General features: G+C 49.0%; 5 protein-coding genes and 1 non-coding gene across 7 annotated transcripts; 1 reads left to right on the top strand and 5 right to left on the bottom strand.

Moving 5' to 3' along the window:
- Window positions 1–92: 92 nt before the first annotated feature.
- CNI03370 (hypothetical protein) lies at window positions 93–3,977 on the top strand. The gene is made up of 3 exons (XM_572945.2): window positions 93–1,232; window positions 1,289–1,431; window positions 1,486–3,977. The coding sequence occupies exons 1-3, from the start codon at window positions 138–140 to the stop codon at window positions 3,473–3,475; spliced, it is 3,228 nt and encodes a 1,075-aa protein (XP_572945.1). The 5' UTR covers window positions 93–137; the 3' UTR covers window positions 3,476–3,977.
- Window positions 3,978–4,454: 477 nt separating this feature from the next.
- CNI03360 lies at window positions 4,455–4,552 on the bottom strand. The gene has a single exon. It is a non-coding gene; the product is annotated as a tRNA-Asn (tRNA).
- Window positions 4,553–4,721: 169 nt separating this feature from the next.
- Window positions 4,722–9,043, bottom strand: CNI03350 (yeast yak1, putative). Its single transcript, XM_572873.2, has 7 exons — window positions 7,836–9,043; window positions 7,442–7,795; window positions 7,134–7,393; window positions 6,846–7,088; window positions 6,555–6,790; window positions 6,363–6,496; window positions 4,722–6,304 (listed from the first exon to the last, which is right to left on the bottom strand). The coding sequence occupies exons 1-7, from the start codon at window positions 8,970–8,972 to the stop codon at window positions 5,006–5,008; spliced, it is 3,663 nt and encodes a 1,220-aa protein (XP_572873.2). The 5' UTR covers window positions 8,973–9,043; the 3' UTR covers window positions 4,722–5,005.
- Window positions 9,044–9,418: 375 nt separating this feature from the next.
- On the bottom strand, window positions 9,419–11,109 carry CNI03340 (actin binding protein, putative). 2 transcript variants are annotated; one of them, XM_572871.2, is made up of 7 exons: window positions 11,019–11,109; window positions 10,813–10,859; window positions 10,408–10,761; window positions 10,067–10,353; window positions 9,913–10,015; window positions 9,689–9,864; window positions 9,419–9,638 (listed from the first exon to the last, which is right to left on the bottom strand). In XM_572871.2, the coding sequence occupies exons 2-7, from the start codon at window positions 10,817–10,819 to the stop codon at window positions 9,471–9,473; spliced, it is 1,095 nt and encodes a 364-aa protein (XP_572871.1). In that variant the 5' UTR covers window positions 10,820–10,859; window positions 11,019–11,109; the 3' UTR covers window positions 9,419–9,470. The 2 variants fall into 2 exon arrangements, with proteins under 2 accessions (XP_572871.1, XP_572870.1); XM_572870.2 differs by having other exon boundaries at window positions 10,817–10,859.
- An 862-nt stretch (window positions 11,110–11,971) lies between these two features.
- CNI03330 (O-methyltransferase, putative) lies at window positions 11,972–13,377 on the bottom strand. Its single transcript, XM_572625.2, has 4 exons — window positions 12,955–13,377; window positions 12,372–12,894; window positions 12,183–12,314; window positions 11,972–12,109 (listed from the first exon to the last, which is right to left on the bottom strand). The coding sequence occupies exons 1-4, from the start codon at window positions 13,169–13,171 to the stop codon at window positions 12,079–12,081; spliced, it is 903 nt and encodes a 300-aa protein (XP_572625.1). The 5' UTR covers window positions 13,172–13,377; the 3' UTR covers window positions 11,972–12,078.
- Window positions 13,378–14,141: 764 nt separating this feature from the next.
- CNI03320 (vesicle budding-related protein, putative) lies at window positions 14,142–15,585 on the bottom strand. The gene is made up of 7 exons (XM_024657861.1): window positions 15,560–15,585; window positions 15,452–15,505; window positions 15,276–15,394; window positions 15,034–15,221; window positions 14,906–14,995; window positions 14,545–14,855; window positions 14,142–14,488 (listed from the first exon to the last, which is right to left on the bottom strand). Exons 1-7 carry the CDS (start codon window positions 15,560–15,562, stop codon window positions 14,255–14,257), a joined length of 999 nt encoding a protein of 332 aa, XP_024513454.1. The 5' UTR covers window positions 15,563–15,585; the 3' UTR covers window positions 14,142–14,254.
- Between the last annotated feature and the right edge of the window lie 225 nt (window positions 15,586–15,810).

The raw sequence follows: 15,810 nt of genomic DNA, 5'->3' as shown, positions 1-15,810 counted from the left end.
CAGTTACATACGATGGAAAGAGAAAATGCGTGTTGCAGACGGCTCGCGTCGACGTCGGTTCCCGATCGATCTGATGTCGTGTTCGGAACCTTAAAGTTATTCGTTCTTGCTTTTCAACTCATCTCTACAACCCAATCATGGAAGACCCGTGGGCAACCCCAACATGGTCGACTCCAGCTAAACCATCCGCAAAGCCGGAGACAACGATACTCCCGAGCAACCCATGGGGAGCTCCTCCTACGCCAGCCGGTCCAAGGACCGCTACGTTCGAAGACAAGGACAAGACAAAGAGTCCCACAGGAGGAAAGGCGTTAGGATTGTCTGACGTGGTGGAAAATGCTTGGGGTGCAGAGTCTGAAGCTGCAACACTATCGCTTCCAACGTTACCTACTAGCCCTATCAGATCGAAAGTAGAAGCTGACCCAGATCCTGGGGCTGTATGGGGAGGTGACCCAGCACCAGCTTCACCGGTACCTCTGCCAGGCTCCCCAAAGGCTTCTTCAAAGTCAGCAGTAGATCTTGCTGCTTCCAATCCCTTACCGGAAATACCCGAGCTATCTGCATCCACTGCGGCGATAACATACACGCTTCCAAGGCCGTCATTGCCCGGAGAAGAGACAGCTATCAGCTCAAGAGTGGGACCCGAAGGAGACCATGGAGCTATATGGGGCAATGATCCGGCCGCACTTCTGTCGACACCATCTTCAGAAGAAATAGCAGGCAATCTTGCGGTCAACGAGCCAACTTCCATCATCTCAACTGAATCATCAATAGGTCCGCCAGTATCGCCTCAAGCTAGCGGTCTGCAAACGCCAATTAGCTACAGTCCCCTTAGCAAATCATTGGGGGGGTTAGGAAGCTCATCTGTGGAAGAACTCCCTACTCCGACATTACCAAAATCACCTTCATTTGGAGAAGAGTTTGGCGGGTTCTCAGACTTTGCAGCCCCGGCAGCAAGCAGCAGCGATCCATGGGGAAGTAATATAAAGGAGAGCGATAATGATGTGTGGGGCAATGATGATTGGGACACATCCTTGACTAGGTCTGCCTCTGGTGTGCACTCCATAGAGGAGGTGCCTGAAGAGAGAGAATCGAAAGTGGATGATGAAGAGGTCGCCTGGGGGGCTCCTGCTGTAGGACTCGGTTTAGGAACGTCCTCAGCGACGAAGCCGAAGGGAGATGATGATTGGGAAGAAGCTCAGAGAAGGATTAAGATCCAAGAAGAGCGAGCTGTGGGTATACTCCATTGACATTATGAATTTAATGCTAATTTTAATGTCTGCGGTAGCCACGAGAGAAGATGGAAGAACTTAAAGGTTTATGGACCAAAGTAGCGGAAAGCGTAATGGCTGGAGGGGTGGGACTCGAAAAGATGACCGGAGCGGAAGAGCTCCAGTATGAGCAGACGATCAATAAGGTATTTGAGGATGCGTGAGTCTGGTTTCTGGTTACCCGTAACAACAACAATAGCTGACATGTCAAAAGCGTTGAAAGTTTCAGATCACTCTCCACCATTCCTCCCGAGATAAACACATATCCACCCGTCCTTTCTTCACTTGTAACCCACGAGCGTTTCGATTATTCTCTGCAACGCCCTAATCTCGACCCTTCCTCTTCTCTACTTTCCGCAGCCGCCCGTTCCGTTCGACGTCCTAAACGTGTCGATCCACTAAGCTTGTCACTGACTTCCAACGGTGACGCATCGTGGTCCAGTCGATCGAGATTGGGCGAGCCAGAGAACCAGGGTGATGGTCGGTCTGAGGGCAAGGAAGAAGGGAACAAGAGTAGATGGTCATTATGGGGAAGGAGACCGGCATCTGAAAGGCAACTTACCACTTCTGGAGGTGGCATATTAGAGGTCAAACCTATGACACGGACTGCAACTGGTGATACCACTCAATCCGGTCCATCATCAGATGCAAAACCACCTTCCATTCCCGCCTCTCACGCTGCCTCAGTCTCTGTTCCTTCCCGTTCCACGTCTCCCGCGTCATCAATACATCAGAACCCCATAACTGAAGCCCAACCTCTTCCTCCTGCCAAACATGCAACAGCCCCCCCACCATCAGCCGTTTCGCGATTTTTCGGCCGTCTTTCCCGTCGACCTTCCCAACAACCTTCTACCTCCACATCTACACCTGACGTTGACGCGAAGGACTTTGAGCTGTCCGCTTCGGACTTTTCATTCCTCTCAGATATCCCTGGTGTGCCTGAGCAGCCTCAAGGCAAAGGGGTGGCAGACCTATTATCGCTGGAGCCCGGCGCAAATGAGCCTATAGCGAGTCTAGAGAACTTGTTAAGTTCCAAGGTTACGGATCTACCAAAACCTCTTGCTCCACCACCAAAAGTCTCACAGGAACCGACAGCGTCAACGCTAAGTGGTGCGGGAAGATCAACAAGCGGAAGGTTTATTGCCAGGATGAAGGCACCTTCTGCACCTCAGCCGAATGATATGGACCTGTTGGGAGGGTTGGACTTTGGGAGTCCAGGTGGAAGTGGAAGTGGGACGCCCAATATGTTATCGCCTACGTCGACAGGGTCTGGTTTGGCCGTTCGAGGTGAAAGTGATAGTGGTCTGGCTTGGGATGATTTCGCAGGATTAATGTCTTCTGGTGCAAGCTCTGGTCAGATGGGGCAATCGGCGTCCACGAATAACTCTCCGATCACTCCCTCAATACATTCTACACCGGCGATATCTTTTTCTTCTCCACCTTCAGCAGCTATGAACGTGGCAATGTCTTCCGTACCTCTTAAGTTCCAGCCTCAGAGTCCAGCTGTGCCAAAGCCTTCAACTGAGCACATCTCTCTGAATGACGACTTTGGCGACTTCGGTGACTTTGGGTCAACAAGCAACAGAGGGGTGGCGTCAAGTGCAAAGGATAATTCTTATGACTTTGGCGATTTTTCATCACCCGTTTCCTCTTTAGCTCCCACATCTTCCACTAAATCTCAATCTCCCATTCAGCCTCGTCTGCCATTAGGCCAACCTTCTTCATCCTCATCTCACTCTCGACCACCTTCCATGTCATTTGACCATTCTCATACGCTCAATCTGCTCTCTGGCGCATCTGCCTCCAAAGGCAAGAGGTGGCCCGCCCCTCCCAGTCCTGTACCCCCACAATTGGAACCCCCTCCCAGAGCTTCATCAGCAAACGGTTCAAAAGGATTCCCATTCTTAATACCTCCTCCCCCTGGAGGATCGGCTAAACGAGGCGGTGATTTGCTTGGGGGTGTCGAACCTTCCACGCCTTCCTTAGGAAGCTCTAAAACAACCACTGTGGCTGAGATGGGGACAATGGGGGGTCTCAATGCGCTTTCGCCGAGCCCCACACCACCTCTTCCTTTTACGTCTGCTCCTGTTTTTAGCTTGATGGGTGGGGCTACACTGAAGCCTTCCCAAACGCCGGGACAAGGGACGGGAAGTGGACAGGGGGGACTGTCGGCACAGGATCTGTCATTCTTTGATAGCTTATAACTCATGACATCATGTAACAGGAGAAGAATAGAGTACAGTAAAAAGCATCTGTCATTAAAGATAGCAATGTACTACATACCAGTTACATGCATTGTTCCCCCAAGATAGGATGAGAGGTAACTACCGTACTCCTTCATGTAATGGAATAATGGAACCTCATGTCAAAATAATACTCCACGTCAAGCCATGCCTGGTCCATGAAGAGGTTGCAAAAGTGGGAGTGGCCTTGGCCAGTTGTATCGTAGCCATGGAGATATTATGTAGCAAATCAGCGACGATTCAAGATAAGGGCGAGACACTGACCATCTGCATAGATAAGATGCCATCGTCCTTGAGTAAATAAGATACATACCGGATGGTTTGAGATGGTCTCTTCCGAACTCGTGAAGCATGATAGTGGCGGAGTCATACATTCGCTGGCTCTATGTAGGGAGCTCTTTTCTCCCATGTGTCACACTTTCTGATGAGGGCAGCCGCATTAGCGTTCCATTCTCCATTCTTCGATAGCTTGTCATTTATCTTATCAATGAAAAGGTTTCATCTTCTCTTCATACTCATCATCATTTCCTTGTATACTTGAATGTCGAATAAGCAAGTTAACTCGAAGAATGAATTCGCAGTTGACCCCACTCATTGCTGAGAATGAAGAACGGTGAAATTACAGAAAAATGTTTCAAAGGATTGATGTGTTTGAAAGCGGATGGGTGACTGGAGATGTGACGGGGCTGATGCCACTAGTAGTACTAGAAGAGGCAATGATAGTGCCAGAATAAGAAGCATAACCATGGATACTACTGAATATAAGTAAGGGTCAACAAATACAATGTGTTTATGATAGATCCATGATTGACTGGATCTTATACAAGTTCGTCGTCGTTTTAGGCGTCATTATTGTTTGAGAAGACAGCGAAGACAAGATAGCAGCAGACGACGAGCGAAGATGTTGACTATCGTTGAGGCAAAAAGAGCAAAAAGAAAACTGCCCCGGAGAGACTCGAACTCTCGACCGTCTGATTATTAGTGATAATTAATTATTAACTAACAGTCAACCGCTGTAACCAACTCAGCCACGGGGCAATTGATTGCAAACTGCAAAAAAAACAATCCTCACAACCTGTATACATCCCGATGTTTTCAGAAGCCATTATTTGTTCATATTTTGTTCGTAAGTTTTGTCACAGGGGTTATTCAAATGTTGATTATTAGATTGTGAACTCAAGGCACATATGCAACATGAGGGGTTTGCTTTCCTTCAACACATGCATATATGAGGTAGCGACGACTAGGCTAGCTAGCGTTCTTTCGTGAGATTCCACAGTTTCGTTACTACTATCAGACGTAAAAAAAAAGAAAAGGAAAAGTAAAAAAAAAAGATATCTGGAACATGTTTCGTCAGGTATTCACTAGACGATGCCAAGTGAACCTTTTTTCTTAAACTATCTCGTACGCCGTCAATAAATGCTTGATTCTACATTTTCCTCCCCTCCGCATCTCTCACGCTACTCCTTCATTCACTTATTTATACCCCACTTAATACCTTGGGCTGTTGGGTTGGTTTGCAAACGGATTACTCGAGCTATACGGTCCCGAATAACTCGCTCGAGTCGCATGCCCCTGCCCATGCTGCCCCGCATGCCCTTGGTACCCGTAAGCTTGATTAGGCTGGAGAGGAGTATATAACATTCCCATTCCTCCGTCGCGTCCATCAAACGCATCAAACACTCCCTGCCCAGTCCCGACTGCGCCGCTAACACTCCCGCCAGGGGGGTGGCTCGTCGTCGCCGCAAGAGGAGGGTATGTGGGTAAACCGTATCCTCTGGCGGATGAAGTAGACGATGGAGGGTCGTACTCACTTGTGGGTCGGGGTCGATAATCGTTCGATGGGGAGATACCGATGTGAGGCTGCATTTGGTATTGCCCTGAAGGATTTGTTCTGTGCCCATGGCCGTGAGATTGTTCGCCAAGTGAAGATCGGTGAACATGTCCACGCCCATGGTGCGGAGGATATGGCCCGGGCATCATCCAATTCTGCCCCTGCATCGCCGCTAGCTCTGCCTGCTCTTGCAGATATTCCAGTTGTGGGTAAGAAGCATTGTGCAATGATGACTGCTTACTGTGCCCACCCTGCTGCCTCCTCTCCCATTCCCTAATCGCATCATCACGGTTCAACACTGGCGTTAACGAGTTTCGAGAACCGTTCGGATCTTGAGCACCGAAATGCACCAGCCGTGCGAGGGCAGGAGGGATAGCATCCATTTGGTTGATCGTATTTGCACGATGACGAGAAGCCGGGTAATACGAGTTGGGAGGAGGGTTGGAGATGACGGGGACATTACTGGGAGGTTGGCGGAGGGAAGCGTGCGAACCAGAATTGTTGACCGATGGACCACGCTGTTGGTAACCCGCAGACGATGGAGGAGCCACCTGCTGACCCCATTGGCCCGAAGGCTGTCTCTGTTGCGCATGATGATGATGCGATGCCGTTGAAGGCATCTGTTGACTGACGACTCTTTGGTGTCCATATCCTGATCCTCCCCCACCACCGCCTGCAGCGTGTGTATGTGCTGGGGCCTGCGCCTGCGCTATATCGTAACCAGATGAGAACGGCCCTGCTCTCTGAGCGTTCTGCTGTGCTTGCACTTGAGCAGTATATGACTGATGCTGCGCAAGTTGCTGATTATAAGCCGCGGCATCCGAATAGATACGTTGAGATCGCGAAGAGGGAGGACTTTGGACAAGGCCGCCGTACTTTTTGGAAGGGGTCGAAGTGGATGGAGAGGATTCGGCTGATGACACTGGGAGTTTCTTGGCGGTGGTAGTTGCGTCAGGCTACGAATAAAACAATACTCAGTACCAGCTACAAGTGCAAACAAGGCGACGGCCTTACCTGCCATGGACCAGTCCATTTTTCGCCAGTAATGAACGGGTGCTTCAATGCTTGCTGAGGAGACCACCTCTTGATCGGATCCATATTCAACAAACCCTCAGCAAAGTCCACAAAACTTCTTCTCGTTGCCATTTCTACATTGTTCTTCTCATCAGGCAAGGTCCAACTCATCAAAGCAAAGAGAAAACTCACCTTTATCGATATCACTCTGCTTGGCACTTTTTTTCGCATAAGGATATTCCATGATCACATCCTTCAACTTGGTCTGCTTGAAATATTGTTTAGACGGCTGCTCGTCCGTCCTATGTTCCATAGAGTATTGCTGCATGGGTTTGAGCTTGTAGGTGTTCCGACCATAGGCGTCGGGAGTGATGTTGAAGAATTCGTGTGTTTGTTTACCAACTTCGAGAAGGTGGCTTGGTGGGTTTCTACAGTATCCCTCATTATCAGCGCTTCTCCTTCTCAACCGCATTGAAAACATACCCAAGCATATCCACGATTCTACTGATTTGATTATACTCGCTCGTTCCAGGGAACAGCGGCAACCCTAAAAACAACTCTACAACAATACATCCCAAAGACCACATATCGATACTGGTCGAGTAGGGTAGACCCAGCAGGACTTCGGGCGAACGATAAAATCGGGATTGAATATATGTGTAAACGGTTTGCATTTCATGGCATGCTGAGCCAAAGTCGATTACTTTAATTTGTGGCGATTGTAGCCTGGTTTTGTCAGCTTTATGATGGTATTAGAGAAGAGAGACGCACGATTTAAGCAGAATGTTTTCCGGTTTCAAATCGCAGTGTATCAACCTCGCGTCCTTCAACACTGACAGACAATCCAACAGTTGCTGAGTAAACACCTTGACCAATTGAGTACTTAACCCCTTGAATTGGTTCTGTTTGATAAGTTCGTACAGATTCGACGAGAGACATTCAAACACCAGGCAAAGGTGGTGCTTGTGAGTAAACGAATCGTGCATGCGGAGAATGTGATGTCGATCTTGCGGGTCGTGTTGAGTGTTCAGCTATTGAATAGTTAGCCTAATCGATTTCAGTAAACATAGAACACTTACTAGCTCAAGGATCGCCACCTCCATCTTACTCTGCTGCAAATAAGCAGGTTTATTTTTGACAACTTTAACCGCCACCAAATCGTGCGTCCTCATATTCTGGCATTTGACAACCTGCCCAAACGTACCCTGACCCAACACATCAAGAATCAAGTACCGATCCCTCCCATCTTCCCCACCAAGTACATCGTTCACATACAGAATGTAATCCCAATCCTCATTATCCGCGCCATCGTTATGCACTGGTTTACTCGGTTTCGTAAGAACACGACGAGGGTTGTCAGACGTGACATAACGGAAGGAAGGGTTGCAGAGGGTGTAGGTTTCGGGAAGAGATGATGTAAGGCATTTAAGAGGCTAGCTCAAGTCAGCATGTCAAGAGCAAATTATGACTCACGCTCAAGTATTTCCCTGGCGCATCAGGATCCGCTCGACGTCCATTAGGAAGCGCATTGACCACAGCCCGCAAGTCAGCCAATCCTCTGATATCTCTAAACTCTTCTTCCCTCTTGCTAACTGCACTTGAGCTTCTCCTGTCGACCGCTGACCCTGCACCGGAACGGGATGGTATAGTCTGAGGAGGTGGCATGTTCGGATCGTACCTAGACTGAGGCGTTGTCGGCTGGCTGGCTGGATAGAGAGTTTGGCCCTGGGTTTGAGAAGCAGCAATACTTAACGGTCGCGACGACGTTGGAGGAGGACGCCCACCTACAGGCGACGCCTGAGGTCTGGTTGCAGTGGACTGAGGTGCATAATTTCTCGGAGAAGGAGGTTGGATGTGAGGCATACTGGGGCTTGACCACCCGGCATGCGGTATGTCATTCGGGTTGAGCAACGGCGAGTGACCGGGACTGCCCACTCCTACATTAGTATCAAGTGTACCAGGAGATATGAACGGGCTCAAGCCGTCACTTCCCCTGGAAGCGTATGAGCTTGATGATGGCATCCGGCTTTTTATCGACGGTCGGCGATATTCTGTCCATTGTGATGCACCGGCTGCGCCTGGGTGATATGGATCAATGGCAGAGGTTCCCGGAGAGTGGGAGTACGAATTGGATCTGTCTGTGACAGAAGGACCGGGATCGGAAGAACGTGCCGGAATGTATGCGTTGTTCGCGGCTTTGGTGGTAGGCGAGGGGTGCTCCGGCACTGCTGGAGGCGGGCGCGAAAGGTTGTGGGATGGGACAGGAAGTGGATTCATAGAGGATTGATTAACCATGTTTTGATATCCACCGCTTCTTGGTGAAACAACTGAATCTCTGTACCCAGCCTGCGCATAACCGTAACTTCCCCAGCCTGGTTGCTGCGGTTGTTGCTGTCCAGGATCGATGATGTCCATGTTTCCGAAGCCACTCTCAACATCGTCGCTCCTGTATGCGAAGGGATCCTTCTTCCTCCCGAGGGATGCACTGCGCCCTAGGTAGCTGTTTGCGGCGGGCATCTGGAGCTGGGAGTGGGGCTGGTGGTACGGGGAGTTGGAGTTGAAGAGAGGAAGCTGGAGGGGATCGTCGGGGAATGAATCTGCGGGAATCATCCCTGTTCCCTCTTCGGCGGCCGAAATGAAACAGTCGAAGGTCGGGGAATGGAATATATAAAGGGAGCAGCGGTGGTGATTAGTGAGACTTGGCAGTTGGCAGATTACCACGCACGCTGTTCATGCTCACTCCCTCCCTATGCCTCCACAGCAGTGACGGATACGGAGCCGGTCGCTCACTCGCGTCGCACACACGTGGATCGCACATGGCAACGACTATGAGTAAGGTAGAAGCCACGTGGAATCCGGGACAACGAAAGCAACGCGCGGACGTGGCCTTATTATGATGGTATAGTCCACGTGTTTAATTGTCCACCCCGACATGTCATTAATGTTATTATGCGTATGATTACCTTCTTCATGGTCATGGACGCTATGACCGCTCTCCGCATCTTTAGGATGCTGCCATTTTACCTTGGCAGCAATACACACTCAGCCCCTTTTTCATCCATTCAAATTCATTCCGTAGTACAACCCATATAGAATGTCTTTCTTTCATCAATCCCCACGGCCGAGCTTGTCCAATGCCCGGATTCCTTGCTCTTCCCACTCCTCTTTGGTTACCCAGAACGCGTCCTTGTCCTTCATAATATCGGCAAGCACTGCACCACCCAGGAACACCATGTGTTTTCGTCGAGGAGGATCTTCAATTCGGATCTTAAAGTGCTGCGATACATCTTTAGACACCATTCTACAAGTAAAACCCAAGGACACACCTTTAGACGAGAAGTGTCATTACCCAACACCCGTGTCAAGTACAATTGCTTCATCTCTTTTTCGAGACGCGAGGGGAAACCCGGGTACATGGATGAGCCACCAGAAAGTACAATGTGCTTGTAAAGTTCTGTACGTGTGTCGACAGCCGCTTGTTGGATGGTGTTAAAGAGGAGCTCTGCGACACGTTAGCAAAATATAAAGGAAATGATAAACGGCGACTTACCAGCCACGCCAGGTTGCTCGACATCCACAAGATGAGGCTGGAACATACATTCCGGAGCTTCATACCTCTCTGAACCAACTTTGATTACTCTTCCGTCAGGGAGCTATCATCGAATCAGCTTAGGACACTCCCTCGAACTCAATGATTCACTCACGGTATAGTTCTCTACCATGACAGTCGTTTCCTCGGCCAACTTCTTGTCCATTTCCAGATCATAACTCGTAAAGCATAAAGCCTCCTTGATACCTCTAACAGTCTCAAAGTCTGCTGTACGCTCAAATGCGTATCCTCGCATAAGCAAAAGCTTGATCAGATATCGAGTCACATCCCGACCTGCCACGTCGAGACGGCGCGTCAAATGTGGTAGGGCGAAACCGTCGTACACGGGCACAATATGGGTCACACCGTCACCAGAGTCAACAACAACACCTGTTTGTAAACCTATTTTACCACTTTAGCGAGGAAGACATCAAAGCATGTAACATTCTTACTCACCCTGAGCATACAAAGTCAAGACGGCCTGGATGGCAACGTAAACACCTCCAAACCCATACTCCTCAAACATTACCTCACACATCTTTTGCCTGTTCGCCTTGGGGTTCATTGGAGGCTCCGTCAACAAGATCTTCTTGCCTCGAGGGTCCATATGCATCTTCTCATTGAACGTGTAATCCCAAAGATGTCGCATGTCTTCCCAGTTCTTAACGACACCGTGCTCCATAGGGTGAGTGACTTGGAGGTAAGACCGATTCTCTGCAGCCTCGTCACCAATCATGATATCTTTCAGTTGAGAAGTACCGAGACGCTCCTCGGCTCGAAGGATGGGGCGGCCAACGATAGATGGGAAGACTGGAGAAAGAAACGTCAGTCAGGCCATATCTCTCTCTTCGGTGCTCGGACTTGCCATAGTCGGGGAAGTTACTTCCAGCCCAGCCACATTTGACGAACTAGATATCTGTCAGCATCATCTTACCATTCCACGCACAACGGCTCATCATTCCCGGCCGGACGCTTATCCCATTCTGACCGACCACCAATGCTCAACCCCAGGGCAAGCTCATTTACGCCAGCTCCTAGGCCCAGGCTTGATGAACCAGAACACTTACACCTGTACCGTTATCAACTACAAGGGGGAGTGAGGGGTCCATTGCTTCTTGCTACGTTGTATATGTATCGATAGTGAGCGCGATTGTCGATATGTGCGATGCGGTGGCTGCCCTCAAACGTCACCACCTCAATCCACCACCATGCCCTGAGTTAGGCATGGAGAATTCTTACACCCGGTTACACGCGCCTGGATGAAAGGTCTCCACGCCTTACTCCAAAAGTCACGGCCATTTGGCTTATGTAATATAGCTTCTCCCGGGCTCCCGGCGGCCGATTAATTCATGACTAGGTGCGCGGTGGCCCTGGTGAGTGGATAATCGTTATAAGAGGATAACATATGTAAGATTCTGTCCAAGAAAAGTGTAGGGAAGGTTGCCGTTAGGGAAAAAAGGTCAAAAAGATAATGAAAGGAAAGCGCTATGAACACAGTTGCTATGACGGATGTTCTGTATAACATGACTAGACTCTTCCCTCGTCCTCCCCGGCCTCCCCACATTCACTCTCTCGACCTTTCCCGGCGTTCTTCTTCCTTTCAGTTTATACTCCCTCTCATACGGCAAAGACTACTAAAATCAATTATATTTGTTGTAGTTACATACCCAAAAAAGAAGAAAAAAGCAAGAGACGGATCAATCAATTGACTCACAATTTTGCATGCAGTCATTCAGCTGTAGTGGCTGGCCTAAGTGATTGAGCATGGCTGGCATGCGAAACTTGTTGATTCGGAAACGTGAATTACTTGTTGAGTAAGACTTAATAAGCTATTATGAGGAAGGTTGGACGATTCGCAAATCTTTGGTGTCGGACGCTCGACGGCACAACGCCAAAGGACTCCGTTATTCGAGCCGTTCCATTATATATCAGCTCACAGCCCATACTGAATGACAATTCAGCCCTAATAACCTTGCAAGGCGCTGTCTTCATGACTCATTGGATTCAAAACGCAATATTCGGTCAATTCGCAAAAGGGTGCATTCCATTAACAGTCTTAATCATCCCTACAACTTTGAGATCTGCTCAATCTCCCAGCTCACTTTTTTGCCATCTTTCGGTGCTACGCTAGTTGAGCTTAATAGCAATTGCAAACCCACTATACGCCAAGACATTGCGTCAACTCCTTGTCATCCTCTTCGAATAAGGAGACATCAAAAACAAAGACTTACTCCCAGAACTTGTCTCCCACTGTTTGGGTCACATTCATCAAGACAGATCTTCCATCATCCCCATGAACCCAGTCGTACAGCTTTCGCATACCTGCAACATCTGGGTTGCTGTCTTCTTCCGGGCTGGCGATTCTGCGAAGAGTCGAGTTTCGAGTTCAGCAGTGCCATGATAACAGTCTAGGTACTCACCTTCCACTCCTGACAGCGTTGTCAACAATGATCAACCCCCCCTTTCTCAAGAGCCGCATACTCTCCAGGAAATATTCGAGGGTTGTGCTCTTATCAGCATCGATGAATACCAAATCATAAGGCCCTTCATCTGGAGTCTCCATCCTCTTCAGAGTCTCAATCGCCGGTCCCACATGGATCTTAGGGAACGGATACAAATCTGCGTCAATGAAATTCTCCTGAGCGACCTTAGCGTGTTCGGGTTTGACTTCAAGGGTGTCGATTTGTCCATGGTTGGGCAAAGCTTTGACGAGGCAGGCGGTAGAGTACCCGGCTAGCGTACCGACTTCCAAAATTCGTTCAGCACGGATGGAGAGGGCAAGAATCGTGAGGAGCTGCCCTTGCTGCGCGGAGACAGCGATGTTTGGTAGACCGGCCTGTTGTGCCCGTGCTGAAATACGCTTGAATATGGGGTCGCCCCCAAAAGATGGGGAAAGGATTTTTGAGTTGAGATACTTATCCACATCGCCGGCACTTGGTCCTGCTAAGAATGTCATGGATGTAAACTCTTGTTCTGATATAAATGGTCATGGAAATTATTCACGATTGATTTCCCCTTTTTTGCTATCAGAAGGCATATCGAGCTTCTGCTTGTTGGCTGGCCAGGAAGTTGGAGTTTCGTCGGTTTGTTGCGCAGATGCCCTTTGGAACTGTCGACCAGTACTAGAATGGATTCTTGAGAAGAGAGGGATGTAATGGTCAAAGCTTTCAAATGGTCTGTAAACCTTCTGGGGAAGTGCTGGGAATCTTCTGGGGATCATCGGCCGAGAACGTTGTTATAAGTGGAAGATATACGTAATAAGAAGCGCAGGCTCAAGATTGACCGCAGCACTGCAGAAGTATTGCGTATCTGGGCGCAATTCAATACCGAATGTTTAAGGACGGCGAATCACGAAGTGTATCTGTATGGATCCTAAAAGGATTAGGCTTCAGACATCTGAATAGACGGCTGAACTGTTTATTTCTCTTCGAGTCAAAAGACCGAAAGCATTCATCGTAGCGCATACACTAACTAAGTGCGACTCAACGCCGGCAGCGGTCGGCATAAGAAACAGCGAGCGAATAACCATCGATGACGTCACCCATGTTTTGGGCCTTGAGTAGATCATGATGTGATATGGTACTAGGCTCGACACAAGCCCTCGACGGACATCGTTCGGTCTCCGACAAGGACGAGGTCCGAGGAGGTCGGTCTACGTCGAGGGGCTTGTGTTGTCGAGCCTACTACTTACTAGTCGTGATATGACTGAATTTTGTTGACTGTTCCATGCATCGGGGGTAAAAGCTCGCTGCAAACTCGGGGACTTTTGGGCATTCGTTCATCGCCATTCGTTACTGTTATAGTACTTCGCTAAAAGTCAATATAGGTTGCAACAGCATGCAAAAAAGAACCACAACAACCGGCATCATCCCATGGATGATGGTCTGCCTTACCCAGTATTGACGGGTCGCTTTCTGACGATCTAGTTGAGGGGATCGGACGAGGCCCTGCATTTTATTGTAGAAGTTATGGCCAGGATCATGGATGTCATAGAATCGTTCTGCGATTATGGCAGAGACGGAAAAGAACTATTATATAGGGTATCCTTGCAAGGGCTGGAGAATGCCTTTTTTATCATCTTCGCACCCTATTCTGCTTTATACCACAAGTAAACATTCCTTGCTTCTACAAACAACTCCTGCGTCCCATTCCTATGGACCGGGGTCATTTGTCTATAGATCTGTTGTTATCTGACCTCCAAATGCATGCACTGTATGTCTCCTTACAATCTGCTGGGCTTCTGCAACACATGCAGCCATCATTACATTCTTTGATCGTTTAAAGCTACATCGTATTGATCAATCTAGCTCGAGAAATCACTGACGCACTCCCATCCCTTTCCAACACCTTCCTTCCACAAGCTGACCTTACCATCACCGCAGCTGACGGCGAGAACGTTTCCGGCGAGTGACCAGCTAACACGCCAGACGGCATCGGGGAAATGAGGGTCCTGAGATTGGGGAAGGCTGGGGAGGAGAGGAGCGGATGTCCAGGAAGAGGAGGGGGATGGGCGGGAGTGGATAAGCACGGTTCGGTCCTGAGTAAAGTTGCGTGAGTGACCAAATATTCTCCACATTCAGAATAATTAATTACCTGAGAAGCAGACGCGATGTACATCCCCGGCAAACCAATGTTCGGCGCCCAAGCGACATCCCTGACCCAGTCTTCGTGACCCTTGATGGTCTCCTCTTCGGTCCATTTTTTCTGCTCTTCATCAAATCCCCAGATTCGGATGAGGTTGTCAGAGCCGGCGGTAACAAATCGCTTTTGAGGAGCGAGAGAGTTGGATGGCTGTTGGGAGCGGCTTACGCCTGAAACGGTAGAGAGGACGCTGGGAGCCCAGGAGATGGCGTTGGCACCGGTGCCGTGGGCAGGGAAGATGTTGACCTCTATAGATCCATCGTCTTTGAGGGTAATTAGCGATAAGACTCAACTGCTGCGGGAACTGATATACTTTGGAAGCTGAGAACGGAGACCTTGCCATCGCTAGAAGCACAAGCAAGAATTGGTCCCAAGTCATAAGGAGCCCAAGCGATCGAGTTTACTACAGAATTAGCCTATCCTCCGTCAGTTTGGACTTACCGCTCGCGGTATGCAATGTGTGTTCCTTGATTCTCTCCCAGCCGTCTTGCAGCTCTCCACCGCTTCCCTTGCCTTGCCCCTGTCCAACTTCCTTCCAGATGAAAACCCTCCCGTCGTAAGAACAAGATGCAAGTATTGACCCGAAGGAAGGGTGGGCCCATGAGACTTGCCAGACGGCGGCGGTGTGCCTATGGCGATAATTCATCAGCATACCAAGCCAGAGGGAAATCAACACAATATACCCTTTAAGGATCACAGGTTCACCCTTTGCTTCTCCCTTGATAACGTTAAAAATTCGGATAGTCCTGTCAGAGGAGCATGTGGCAAGTCGCTTTCCATAATAGTCAAGCTGTGCATCGTGCTGATGAGAGTAATTGGTCAGAAACAGGATATAAGGCATGGCACAGGCTAGACTAACGATCATGTCCTCATGCTGAGTCTCCACAGGAACGGGTTTTGATGCTTGAGCGGACTGTATGAGGGGCCATAAGCACATAGGCTACTGTAATATGGCTCCGGAACATACCATGGTGGATTGACAAGACTTGAGTGAAGGAAAGAAGACATCGAATAAATGAATGAATAGGGCCATCATGACAGCACCGCGCCGTGGCTGATGATTGCGTGGAATAATTACGTAACTACAATGGAGTCTTTTTTTAACGCACTGAGATCGGGACAAACAAACCATCTGTTCTACTCCCATTAGGTTTTTAATTAACCATTCTGTATTTGAAGAGCTAATTGCTTTTGTAATATGATGGGACAGCTTGTAAT

The sequence above is a fragment of the Cryptococcus neoformans genome (assembly GCF_000091045.1).
Source record: "Cryptococcus neoformans var. neoformans JEC21 chromosome 9 sequence".
Classification (NCBI taxonomy): domain Eukaryota; kingdom Fungi; phylum Basidiomycota; class Tremellomycetes; order Tremellales; family Cryptococcaceae; genus Cryptococcus; species Cryptococcus deneoformans.
The sequence above is the reverse complement of the archived record's forward strand: the minus strand, read 5'-3'. Positions and strand labels throughout refer to the sequence as shown.